The following is a 13,827-nucleotide window of genomic DNA, read 5'->3' on the forward strand; positions in this document are numbered from 1 at the left end:
TGCTGAGAATTTTAGACTTTCTATGCTAACAGACTCTGACTCCCAGAAGAACACTGCATTTAACCTGAAGCCATAAAAAAACCTTCCAAAATTAATTAATAACACTAAAATTACAAGTGTATCATTGATTAAAAAGATATAATATCACAAAGTGAAAAACTTAGTTTTAAAACATAGTAATAGATATAAAACCAGATAAAAGTTTTAAAACAAAACTACGTTATTCTTCTTCACCTTCTTCTTCATAAGTTTAAGTAGTATTTTATAATTAAACAGAAAAGTCCACATTGCAGACTTTCAATAATTCGTTGTAATAAAAATAAAAATAAAAATAAAAATAAAAATAAAAATAAACTAAAAGTAAAAATTAAATAAAAATAAAATAAAATAAAAAAAATAAAATAAAATAAAATAAAATAAAATTTAAAAAAATAAAATAAAAATAAAAATGAAAATAATAATAATTGTGCCCACCCCTTCTGAGTGGGTAGAGGTGACACAGGGAATTCAGGAGCCATTGGAGAAGGTTCATTGTGTGAACCCCAGAGGGTGCCAGGGGATGGTGTAACCTGCCCAGCTCACAGCCCAGCCCCTGTCATTTGTGTCTAGAGGTGAATCCTTTCCCTGATCAATGGGAAATGGAATGGCCTGAAAACATTTTGTTAATGGATTCTTTGCTTCTTTTCTGCTAAGGCTGGGACTAAATCTGAGATGTTATTTTTTGTTTGGACTCAGATGTTTATTAGTTTTTATCTATGTTACAGTCTCACAAGCTGTGAGTTCTAAGCACTTCAAGGCGCAAGGTAGAAAATGGCCCCATATCCCTCTCTACAAGTCTTTTAAGGATAAACTATCCAATTAAGAAATGACACCTAAATTATTTTTACTTTTAACCCAAAAACTAATCACCTGTGCCCTGCAATGTGGACTTTTCTATCCAATTACACAAAACCACCCAAACCCATGGAGAAGAAGATGAAGAAGAACCAGCCTCTGCTCTAAAACCTCCATCTTGCCTTATATATATGACTACATTCTAAACCCTTAAACTCTAAGTTTTCCACCCTGTGATATCACACACTTCTATTCAAACCCCACACCCACAATCCCAGTGCTATCATTCCATTTTGGAAGCTTCTCCATGGCCTCAGGTCAATGCAGTGTTCTCCTAGGGGTCAGTGGCTGTCAGCACAGAAAGTGTGAAATTCTCAGCATCCAGGGTTCCAACATTTTGTTATAGCAGCCCAGGTGGCCCCTTTTAGAATCATTACTACAAGTTCACAGCCTGGAAACAAATTTCACTTTCCTGAACATAATTTTTAAGTGCAAAAATTTCAGTTTATTTTTCAATTTTAAATATAGGTATAATATAGATACACTTTTGGGTTTTAGCAGAAGCTTTTAGAGTTCATGTTAATTTTTAATGTGATTTGAATTTCTAAGTCACAAACATCTTTGCATTTGTAGTGTTTCATGGTGAAACTCTCAAGGGGTTTTCTACTTTAGGGTGAGTTTAGCAGCACATTTTCCTGGTTTCTGAGAACACAGCAGAGCACAGAGTTGGAAACAGAAAGCAGCCTTGCCCCTCTACAGAGAGATGATGCTGTTATAGACATCAAACAGCAGCATGGTGTTTTTCCCTCATGAGTGTACAGTCGATGCAGATTTTGCCCTCAGATAAAGGCCTTTGTGGCAGTTGCTCCCTCGTGGGGATCATTTGCAGGCTGAACTCCATCTCACCCTGCCTGTACCTCAGTGGCATTTCTTGACTCCATGAAATCCCTGTGGGTATTTGCACTGTGTTCCCAACCTCACAACTGGGGTGAAATGTGGGAAAAGGAGTTAATTCCTGAAAAAGCATAACACAGAGAGAAGGATGGATCTTGAAAGTGCTTGGGGTTTTGATAATCATGGGGGCTACCTTTGGCTACCAAGGATGGTTTTGTCAGGAAAAGGAGGAAGGAGCCTTTGCAGCATTGCCAGGCTGCCTAAATCAAGGCTGGGGCAGTGGATGTGTCCCTGCCCATGGCAGGGGATGGGATGGGATGGGATGGGATGGGATGGGGTGGGATGGGATGGGATGGGATGGGATGGGATGGGATGGGATGGGATGGGATGGGATGGCATGAGCTTTAAGGTCCCTCCCAACCCAAACCATCCTGGGATTCTGTGGTTGCTGCAGTTGCTCACTCCCCCAGTGCCAGACCCACACACACAGAGAGGTTCCTCTCTTTCCACTCCTCTATCCCAGGGAAATCTGGCAGGGAAAAGGAGCCCTCCACATCCCCTGAGCTGCCATAAACCACATGTGTCAGGGCTCTGCAGGTCCTGTAAGCACAGGCTCTGTATCATCCTGAGTGTACCTGTACTTATACAGCCAAATTCGAGTGTTCTGTGTGCTCTGGAATGAAACATCCTGGGCTGTCCCTCTGTGGTTATTCCTGTGTAGCCATTTCCTCCTTTGCTCAGAAAAAAGGGAAATAGCTCTGCCTGGACAAACTGATTCATGAGCAGCTGTAGGAGCCCAGGGAGCCATGGAAAAGGCCCCTGGAGTGTGGTGGTTCTGGGCAAACAGGAAATCCTTCATCAACAACTTGCTCAAGACTCCAGGTTCTTGGACATAAAATATGTGCTCAGTGTCCCTAAAGAGAGGTAACCCCCTGTCAGGAGAGAAGAAAAGGCTGCTGTAATGTCAGGGCCATGCACTGCCAGAGCTCCCAGCCTGCCTCTGGATAAGTCCTTAGCATGGGAGCTCCAGGGCACCCAGGACAGGAGAACATTCCCTCCATCCTCCATGCCCTCCTCCCTGCCCTGCATGTCCATCCCAGTCTGTGGGGATGGACTGGGCCACTCCAATCACTCATTCCCCTGCCCATCAGCTGCCTGGCCAACCCCACACATGTGTGAGTGGACAATCCCAACCCCAATGCCAACCCCAACCCCAATGCCAATGCCAACCCTAACCCCAATGCCAACCCCAATGCCAATCCCAACCCCAACCTCAGTGCCAATGCCAGTGCCAACCCCAATGCCAATCCCAACCCCAACCCCAATGCCAATGCCAATCCTAATGCCAACCCCAACCCCAGTGCCAGTGCCAACCCTAATGCCAATCCCAATGTCAATGCCAATCCCAACCCCAATCCCAATGCCAGTGCCAATGCCAATACCAGTGCCAACCTCAACCCCAATGCCAACCCCAATGCAAATGCCAACCCCAATCCCAATCCCAACCCCAATGCCAATGCCAACCCCAATGCCAATGCCAACCCCGACCCCAATGCCAATCCCAACCCCAATGCCAATGCCAATCCCAACCCCAATGCCAACCCCAACCCCAATGCCAGTGCCAATCCCAACCCCAATGCCAACCCCAATGCCAGCCCCAACCCCAATGCCAGTGCCAACCCCAATGCCAGTGCCAACCCCAATGCCAATCCCAACCCCAATGCCAACCCCAACCCCAATGCCAGTGCCAATCCCAACCCCAATGCCAGCCCCAATGCCAATCCCAACCCCAATGCCAGTGCCAACTCCAATGCCGATGCCAACCCCAACCCAATGCCAATGCCAACCCCAACCCCAATCCCAGCTAGCTCCAGCTGCAGGCTGTCCAACACCCAGTGCCCCCCTGGCTCTCCTCTCTTGCTCTCAGGTGTCCCCTCCCCGAGCTGCAGCTGCCCCCAGCAGGCCCAGCCAGGCTGTGCTGTCACCAGGGAGTGCTCAGGGCTGGGCTTGTGTGCTCTGCCAGGGACAGCTCCAGGGCCTGGCAGTGCCAGGGGACAGCAGGGACACTGCCTGGCTCTGCTCTTCCCTCAGGAGCAGGCTGAGGGTGCTGTGGGGGTGTTTGGTCCTCAGCAGGGTGGCAGAAGGATCTCTCCAAGTGCTAACCAACATGGAAACCCCACCCAGCTCTCTACTCATGCCAGGATCCCCTGGTTTAGCCTCAAACTGGAAAGAATTTTCTAGATAAGTGCATCCTAACTGCCTGTAGGAGATGCCCAGGCAGGCATCAATCAATATTTTAGGGGAGAAGATGGGAATTCTGTTTGATTGCATCATTCAGATGTAGAAATGTCATGAACTCCTCTACTGTTATCAGAGCCTGAGGCAGGTTATGGCCTCACAATCTGCCCTTGCCCTCAGACAGCACCTTGCTCAGAGCAAAACCCAGTTAAAATCATATTTAAAAACCAAAACAAAATTTAAAAAAAAAAGTCACATTTGAAATTTTACTGAATAAGGGGGAGGAGGGTTGTTTAGATGAATGCTGGGTAAAGTTTAACCCAATTTACAACCAATATTATTAATAAAATTTTCCTTATATTTTACATAAATTCAAAATGAAATCCAGATCTTGACTGTATTTACTGAGTTTCCCCTAATGTGCATTTGCAGCTAAACTCAGTGAATGAATTTTTAAAAATAATACAAAATGTGTCTGATCTTCAAATGTGAAAGAAAGTTCTGTGCTGATGGACGTGGGCAAACTTCCCAGCTTTTTCTACCCTTGGATCAGACAGGAGCTCAGATCTTGCATGTCCATTGCCTTGGATGTGCAGGGGCAGGATATGCAATAAAACTTTGGGTGCACAGGAATATCCTGAATGTCTAAACTGCCCCAAAAGTGACTTTTGTGATGCTCCTTTAGGCTGGGAGCTGCTGCACGTGGATCTCCTCCACATCAATCAAGATAATTGTGATGAACTGGCTCATCCATGGTTTATCCCAGTTTTCTAAGGGAGATCAGCTCTGGGTAAAAACAGGCTTTAAACAGGGAACATCTGAAGCTGTCAGGACTGGGTGAGAAATGGCATGGGGAAAAATTCCTTTTTCATCTCTCTCCACATGGATAAAAACACATGGATGTGTATGGAGGTGAGAAAACCCAAAATCACATCAATAACAACATTTTCTTCCCTGTGAGGGTGGGCAGGCCCTGGCACAGGGTGCCCAGAGCAGCTGTGGCTGCCCCTGGATCCCTGGCAGTGCCCAAGGCCAGGCTGGACAGGGCTTGGAGCACCTGGGACAATGGGAGGTGTCCCTGCCCATGACAGAGCTGGCATTGAATGGGTTTGAAGGGTCCTTCCAGTCCAAACCCCTCTGGGTTCTGTGATTTGATGTTTCTTTTGTTCCAGAACATGAAAATACCGCCAAGGTTCGGGGTCCCCAAGGTGTTTGGCCCGGGGCTGTGTCAGCCCAAAGCAAGGGACCCGCTCTGGTGCCTGCAGGGAGGAGCTCCCCGTGTGAGCCCTCTAGCGGGATCTGCGGCTCCTTCTGCCCCAGCATCCCCCTCCTGCCTGCCTTCACCTGGCTGGGACAAACCCCCCATCCTTGCCATCCCTCTGGCCGTTCTGCAGCCTCTCTCAGCAGTTTCCCTCCTCCCGAGGCATCCCTGAGAGCGGGGTTGAAGCACAGGCAGATACAAGTTTGGAGGAGCTGGCTGTTCTCTCTGTAAGAGGGGGCCACAGGCAGGATCCTGGTGTCTGTTCTTCCTTCACTCAACAACAACAAATTAAAATGGGGCTTTACACCAAAAAGCAGCAAATTTCAAAAGAAAAGAGGGGTGGGAGAAATGAGGAATGAAAGGATAGGAAAAGAGGGATAGAAAGGTGGGGATAGAAAATATTCCCCTGAGTCAGGTTCAGAAATCCCTGAAATCTGTTGCTTTTTCGAGCAGAAGTCAAAGGTGGTTCCTAGACAGAGGCCTGGGACAGTGATGGTTTTATTTCCACACCTCTGTAGCCCAGGCTGGAGCTGTACAGAGGATTTACTGGTCAGTGCAGGCAGGCTGTTTGTCCATTTTGGCCAGTCCAGGAAAAACTGTCCCAAACAAAAGATGCAAACTCTGGGCATCCCCAGAGAGAGCTGCTGGAACAAGGAGCCTCTGGACAGTGGGAGTGAGCTGTGCTGAGCTGTTACTTGGACTCTGCCCCTGCCACAGGGGCTGTGCACTGGAGAACTTGTGAATGCAGCCTGTGCCTTCTACCTGTGGGCATCCACAGCCTGAGCAAATCCAGCAGGGACAGCACTGGAACCTCTGGGAGAAGCCAGGGATTGATCTGGCAGCTGAAATGCCCTGGCACAAACCCTTTCAAAGGATGAGGGAGTATTTCTGTGAATCCCAGCGTGCCCATGGGTGATGCAGGAGCTGAGGAAGGAGTGATGTTCCATGAATTCATCCATGGCTCACACTGCCTGCTGTCCTGTGACACTGTCATTGTTCCCCAGGTGAATCCTCCCCTGTGTGGCCACAGCTGCACCCCTCTCCTGCTGGGGTCAATCCCTCATTTGGGGTAGGGCAGGGGCTGCAGGGGGGACTCAGGCTGGCAGAGCTTCTCAATTACCAGGAAAAGGCTGTGTTTGGTAGGAAATGTTGGGTTCCAGAGGACACAAAGTTAAGGATCTTCTCCCTTCCTGTCACTGAAGACTCCATGGTGCTTTCTCAGTGTCCTGCCCAGTTGGGTGATGCTATTCCCAGTTATGTGTGTCCTACAGGGTCAGCTCTGGGTGCACCATCCCCAAAACTTGCCCAGAGGGAAGGGAGGCAGCTCTGCAGGCACAGGGACACGACCCTGCCAGGCACCTGGAGCACATTCAGTGTCCTGCAGGATTCATGGAGTGGCTCCTCTGCCCACAGTGCCCGGGAGGGACACCTCAGTCCCTTAAAGTCCCTTCAGACCTTTCTGCCAGAGATTTCTGGGACTTGGCTGTCCAGGTTGGGCTGCTGGGACAGAGCAAGGGATGGGCAGAGTCTGGAGAGCAGATTCTGTCATGTGAAAAATCGTCCCAAAAACCTGAGGGGATCTCACAGCCCCGGGGTTATTTTGGTCGCTTCACTGTGAGGGTCACTGTGCATGATGTGAGAGGGAGCACAGCCAGCCAAGGACTCTGCTCTGTCCCTGTGCTCATTCCAAGCCAGCAGAAGCATGGAGAGGCTCTTTACAAGGTGTAGGTATCCAAGAGTCTGGATATCCCAGAGTCACAGAATCCTGAGAGGTTTGGGCTGGAAGGGACCTTAGACACCATCCTAATCCAAACCCCTGCCATGGCAGGGACATCTTCCCCTGTCCCAGGCTGCTCCCAGCCCTGCCCAGCCTGGCCTTGGGCACTGCCAGGGATCCAGGGGCAGCCACAGCTGCTCTGGGCACCCTGTGCCAGGGCCTGCCCACCCTCACAGGGAACAATTCCCAATTCCCAATATCCCATCCAGCCCTGCCCTCTGCCAGTGGGAGCCATTCCCTGTGTCCTGTCCCTCCATCCCTGTCCCCAGTCCCTCTCCAGCTCTCCTGGAGCCCCTTTAGGCCCTGCAAGGGGCTCTGAGCTCTCCATGGATTCTTCTCCAGCTGAACAGCCCCAGCTTTCCCAGCCTGGCTCCAGAGCAGAGGGGCTCCAGCCCTGGAGCATCTCCATGTTCTCCTCTGGATTTGCCCCAGCAGCTCCACATCCTTCTTGTGTTGGGGGCTCCAGAACTGGACCCAGCACTGCAGGTGGGGTCTGTGCTGGAACAGTTCCCCATGGAGCTGTATGAGTGAAATATATAGAATTGTTTGATCACAAATAGTGCCTGTCCCATCTGCAAGGGCATTTTCCAGGGAAATTTTGCTCCAGAGAAGGATGGGAGAGAGAACTCTGGACCCCAGGCAGGGCAGGAGAGGAGGCTGGTCACTCACCAGGGACAGTGACCTATGAGCACAACAGTCTGAGCCCCTGGAGCACAGTGTGAGACGCCAGGGCACAGTGTCACACCATGGAGCAGAGTGTGACACCTGGAGCACAATGTGAGACCCTGGGACACAGTGTCACACCCTGGAGCAAAGTGTGAGACCCCAGGGCACAGTGTCACACCATGGAGCAGAGTGTGACAGCCTGGAGCACAATGTGAGACCCTGGGACACAGTGTCACACCATGGAGCAAAGTGTGAGACCATGGAGCACTCTGAGTGTCACACCCTGGAGCATGCTGTGACAGCCTGGAGCACAGTGTCACACCCTGGGACACTGTGTGACACCCTGGAGCATCATGTGACACCCTTGAGCACAGTCTGACACCCTGGAGCAGGGTATGACTCCTTGGAGCACAGTGTCACACCCTGGAGGACAATGTGACACACTGGAGGACAGTATGAGCCCCTGGAGCACAGGGTCACACCTAGATCACTCTGTCACTCCTGGATCATCCTGTCACACCCTGGAGGACAATGTGACACGCTGGAGGACAGCATGAGCCCCGGGAGCACAGGGTCACACCCCTGAGCATGGTGTCACACCTGGATCACAGTGTCACACCTGGATCATCACACCCAGATCATCGTGTCACACCCTGGATCATTCTGTCACACCTGGAGCAGTGTCACACCTGGATGACTGTCATACCCAGACCATGCTGTCACTCCTGGATCACACTGTCACACATGGAGCAGTGTCACACCTGGATCTCAGATACCTCCCTGGGCTTCCTCAGCCCAGGCCATGCCCAGCAGCACTCTGTGCCCAGCAGCACTCAGCACTCAGCTCTATGCCCAGCAGGTCTCAGCTCTGTGCCCAGCAGCACTCTGTGCCCAGCAGCACTCCGTGCCCAGCAGGACTCAGCTCTATGCCCAGCAGGTCTCAGCTCTGTGCCCAGCAGCACTCTGTGCCCAGCAGGACTCAGCGCTGTGCCCAACAGCACTCAGCTCTGTGCCCAAGCACTCAGCTCTGTGCCCAAGTATTCAGCTCTGTGCCCAAGTACTCTGTGCCCAAGCACTCAGCTCTGTGCCCAAGCACTCGGCTCTGTGCCCAAGCACTCGGCTCTGTGCCCACCCAACTCTGTGCCCAAGCACCCAGCTCTGTGCCCACCCAGCTCTGTGCCCAAGCACTCAGCTCTGTGCCCAAGCACTCAGCTCTATGCCCACTCAGTTCTGTGCCCAAGCACTCGGCTCTGTGCCCACCCAGCTCTATGCCCACCCAGCTCTGTGCCCAAGCACCCAGCTCTGTGCCCACCCAGCTCTGTGCCCAAGCACTCAGCTCTGTGCCCACCCAGCTCTGTGCCCAGCAGCACTCAGCTCTATGCCCACCCAGCTCGGTGCCCAAGCACCCAGCTCTGTGCCCACCCAGCTCTGTGCCCAAGCACTCAGCTCTGTGCCCAAGCACTCAGCTCTGTGCCCAGCAGCACTCAGCTCTATGCCCACCCAGCTCTGTGCCCAAGCACTCGGCTCTGTGCCCAAGCATTCAGCTCTATGCCCACCCAGCTCTGTGCCCAAGCACTCAGCTCTGTGCCCAAGCACTCAGCTCTATGCCCACTCAGTTCTGTGCCCAAGCACTCGGCTCTGTGCCCACCCAGCTCTATGCCCACCCAGCTCTGTGCCCAAGCACTCAGCTCTGTGTCCAGCAGCACTCAGCTCTATGCCCACCCAGCTCTGTGCCCAGCAGCACTCAGCTCTATGCCCACCCAGCTCTGTGCCCAGCAGCACTCAGCTCTATGCCCACCCAGCTCGGTGCCCAAGCACTCAGCTCTGTGCCCAAGCATTCAGCTCTATGCCCACCCAGCTCTGTGCCCAAGCACTCAGCTCTGTGCCCAAGCACTCGGCTCTGTGCCCACCCAACTCTGTGCCCAAGCACCCAGCTCTGTGCCCACCCAGCTCTGTGCCCAAGCATTCGGCTCTGTGCCCAAGCACTCAGCTCTGTGCCCACCCAGCTCCCTGCTGCTGCCCCGGGGCTGTCCCTGCCAGCTCAGGCACTTTCCCACCTGGCAGGAGCAGTGCCCCAGGGACCCAGCCGTGCTGGTTCACCCTGTGAAAGCCCCGTGTCCTCGAAGCTCCTCAGCCTCCCCGGCTGCCCCGGGGCCATGGAGCCTTCAGCAGTTGCCTCTCTGAAGGCGGATTTTGGTTCCCTGCCTGGAAAAACAGTAGGCGAACTAGTAAACCCTTAAATTCGAACATGTGTAAGTTATACATCTTATTTCCATTTTCCAGCAACATTCCCTTCGTCAGACATGAGGAAAAAATTACCGTCTGCCTTGGAATATCTCGGTGGAGCATTTATCTCCCAGCCATGATAACTGAATTTCAGGCACTGCTCCCTCTCCCCAGCTCAGGTTAAGAGACAAATTTGTTTAGTGTCCTGCTTGGGACTCGTGCCAGCTGAGCTCAGAGGGTGGGATTTGTGCACTGTCACCGTGCTTACCCTGCAGGGAATGGGTCCCTCCAGAAGCTCTTGGTTTCTATCAGGGGAGGAGGACAGCTCTGGGATCAAAGCATGGCCTAAACTGCCCTGGAAATGGCTCTGGGATTAAAGCCTGGGCTTGCTCTGTGCAGAGGTTGGGCACCAATTCCCCCCTTGGGAAGGTGAGGACAATGTGCCCTTCCCTGGAAGCCCCTCGAGGTGGGATGTGCCGTGTGTGCCTGGCAGGCTTGGGGCTGGGCTTTGAAGGGATGAAAGGCAGGAGCTGCTCCTGCAGCTGGAGAAAAGCACAGTCCCTGCTCCCTCTCGGGCTTTGGAGACTGTCAGTTCTTCCAGAATCTTCCCAAGGCCCTGCAGTAGGCTAGGCCTTAGGATGGTTCCACCTGAGCTGCTGGATGTCCCCTCCTCATCACTCCAGCACCTCAGGGGTTAAACTGGGGCCAGAGCCCTTTTGACACTGAGTACTGGGGCCTGAAGTTCCTGACTCATGCCCGGGGCATCCAAGATTCCCAGATTTCCTCACCAGGTAGTGAACTGCGGCACTATTAATCAGAGAATAATAGAATAACAGAATAATTGAATAATTGAACAATAGAATAATTGAACAGGCTGTGTTGGAAGGGACCCACAGGATCCCTGAGTCCAACTCCTGTCCCTGCACAGGACACCCAGCAATCCCACCCTGTCCCTGGGTGTTATCCAAGTGCTCCTGCAGCTCTGGAGGCTCCAAGAACAGACAAGCTCTGTCCCATTCAGCCCTGGATAGATGCTGTGCTGCCACCATTGGGTGTTCTCTGGGGACAGCCCTGTCCCTTTGGGTGGGTGTTCTGGGCTCTTTGTCAATGAAAGGGCTGTTCTTGATTCCCTGTGAGCTCTGCAGAAACACCTCAGGGCAGGTGAGCAGAGCACCTGTGTGCCACTGCCAGGCTCCAGAGCAGCACCAGGGCTGTTTGAGCACCACAGAGGGTGGAACAGCCTTGAGGGGTGTTTGAGCATCAAAGAGGGTGGAACAGCCCCAGGGGTGTTTGAGCACCACAGAGGGTGGAACAGCCCCAGGGGTGTTTTAGCCCCACAGAGGGTGGAACAGCCCCAGGGGTGTTTGAGCATCACAGAGGGTGGAACAGCCTGAGGGGTGTTTTAGCACCACAAAGGATGGAACAGCCCGACAAGGCTCCCAGGAGCAGCCACCCTGCCTGCAGGACTGTTGGAGTGCACTGAGCATCCAGGAGTGAGAGAGTTGGGTGTAACCCACAGATGGGTGTCCTGGGCACTGGCTCCTTACCTGGTTTGGGAGTGTTGGTATTTCAGAGCTGCTGCACACGTGGCCTTGTCTGGAGTCATTCCCTTGGAGGCTCCAGCTGCATTATCAGAGATCCCCTGTGTACCCCACAGACCCCTTGTGACACCCAGTAACAGGTCAGGAATGGCCTGAGTGTCTCCCATGGGCCAGCCCCTCCTGTGAGCAGGGATGGAGGGGCTCTGATGCTGACCCAGCTTTGCTTTGCCTTGCAGGGAGTCCCCCGTGGACTGCAGCGTGAGCAAGTGTGGCAAGCTGGTGGGAGCAGGGAGCGAGTCCAGCCCCATGAGCTACAGCACCTACATGGATGAGAAGAACGGGCCTCCCCCCAACATGACCACCAACGAGAGGAGGGTCATCGTCCCTGCAGGTACTGCCATGGGCTGGGCAGCTGGGCCTGCTCTGCCTGCAGGAGATTTTTGTTGGGTTTGTTTATCCGCTCCCTGAGGAATTTTCTCTCTTACAAACCATGCAAAAAATAAGGAAAATATCAGAGTTTCTGGCTAGAGGGAATTCCAATGTCCCAGTGCATGATCTGAATCAGAATAGGCAGCAGTTAACTGGTGCTTTTTCTCCCTTCCCTTCCCTTCCCTTCCCTTCCCTTCCCTTCCCTTCCCTTCCCTTCCCTTCCCTTCCCTTCCCTTCCCTTCCCGTCCCCTCCCCTCCCCTCCTTCTCCTTCTCCTTCTCCTTCTCCTTCTCCTTCTCCTTCTCCTTCTCCTTCTCCTTCTCCTTCTCCTTCTCCTTCTCCTTCTTTTTCTATTTTTTTTGCCCAGAATGAAGTGTTGTTTTGGTGTGCTGAACCAAATCCATCTCCTGTCATGTGTTAGAGGAGAATCTGCTTCCTGGGACACACAGGGGATGATCAAAGAGGAATGAAGTGGGCCCAAGTTTTAACTCCCCTGGTGCTCTCAGGATTCAGCTGCACTTTCAAGTCACACTGATTGATTCAAAATGAGCTATTTTGTTTCCATTTTTTTTTTTTTTGTAAGCAGTAGAAACCCAGAAAAATTTTATTTTGGAGGAACTGTGTTATCCTTCCAAAAATTGTCACACAGAAACATTCCTGTCCAGCTTTGTTTGTGTTTGGTGTCCACATCTGCTGCCTGGAGCTGGCAGGATGCTCTGGATGCATTTGGATGCTCAGGAGTGAGAGCTGCTGTGGGGGGAAGCCTGAACCTGGAGTGAGGAGCAGTTTCCCTGTGAAGTTTATAAACAGGGCCAGGAAGTTTCCAGCAAAGGAGCCAAGTGCTGGCCCAGTGACATCCCAGAAGTGGCCCAGCTCTGAGGCTCTCAGCAGGGCAGGAGGGCAGGCAGGCAGTGCTGGCAGGAGGAAACGCACTCGTGGAATTCAGCTCCTTGCTCTGAGCGTGGCTTGACCACGAGCAGATGACAGTTCCCAAGCATTTGTTTGCCATTTAGGATGTAAAGGAAAGGCTTGAACTGAATGCAGTGAGGAGAAGCCAATAAAGGATTGATGGCAAACCTCTAAATCCCATTCAGAGTGATGTTTGAGGGACTGGCTGAGCTGCTTGGGGACAGCAGCACGGTCGTGTCCAGTGTCACCCTGCCTGGAAAGGTGCAGCTGGCACCAACCAGTCCCTGTGGAATTAAAGACGTTCCAGGGGCAGTATTTATCCTGTGTGTTTAAAAAAACCAAGGGTGAGCTGAAGTTTAGCATTGTTGAAATAGGGGAAATTACTTTCAGTGCCCCCATGGAAGAGAAAATTTGGAATCTCCTCTTTGAAGGAAAGTAAAGAAAAGGACTTTCCCCCCCTTATGACCATTCACAAATCAAACCCTTGAGATCCTTGTGAAAGAGCAGAGATTTACCAGACTTTGGAAGACAATAATGAACATCATCCCAGATTTCTGGCTGCAGGAGAGGAGGCCAAGTCATCCAAGAAAGGCATTTGGATATTTTAATTTAATCCAGAATGGAGATTTATAGCGCATTAAGGCGAAGATAAGCAAGAATAATGTCACATTAGGCTTACAATAGTAGTAATAACGAGCTCTAAGCCATGTTTCAAGAAGGCATTTTCAGACACCATTCAATGTCTTTTATAGTGTTTAAAGGGAGGCCACAAATTCACTATACCCTCTAGATGTTGGGTTGTTTTCAAAACTCAAAACAAATAAGTCTTTCAATTAAAAAAAAAAAAATCCTCCCTTGAATACTTGCATTGTAAAATTTGCAGCACTTGGCCAGTGCTTAGAAAGCAGAATTTCAATTAACTATTGCCAAAACCTGAAGAAAATCCATCTGTCCTTCTCAGAGCACACTTGCAAAGGTGTGGGGCTGTAAATTCCTTGTTCTGAATTCAGCTTTCAGCAGCCCAGGTTTTCTGGGGATTCAGTGGGAAAAGGT

At 51.5% G+C, this 13,827-nt stretch overlaps 1 protein-coding gene across 1 annotated transcript in view; it reads left to right on the top strand.

The window, feature by feature from the left end:
- FLI1 (Fli-1 proto-oncogene, ETS transcription factor) overlaps positions 1-13,827 on the top strand; it is an 81,304-nt gene that overhangs the window by 37,388 nt on the left and 30,089 nt on the right. The window contains exon 3 of the mRNA XM_054292904.1: positions 11,674-11,828. Within this exon, the coding sequence (XP_054148879.1) occupies positions 11,674-11,828 (155 nt within the window). The remainder of the gene's footprint in view (positions 1-11,673; positions 11,829-13,827) is intronic.

The sequence above is a fragment of the Melozone crissalis genome, unplaced genomic scaffold (assembly GCF_028551555.1).
Source record: "Melozone crissalis strain CALT ecotype California unplaced genomic scaffold, PUWL_Pcris_2 ptg000120l_1, whole genome shotgun sequence".
Lineage (NCBI taxonomy): Eukaryota > Metazoa > Chordata > Aves > Passeriformes > Passerellidae > Melozone > Melozone crissalis.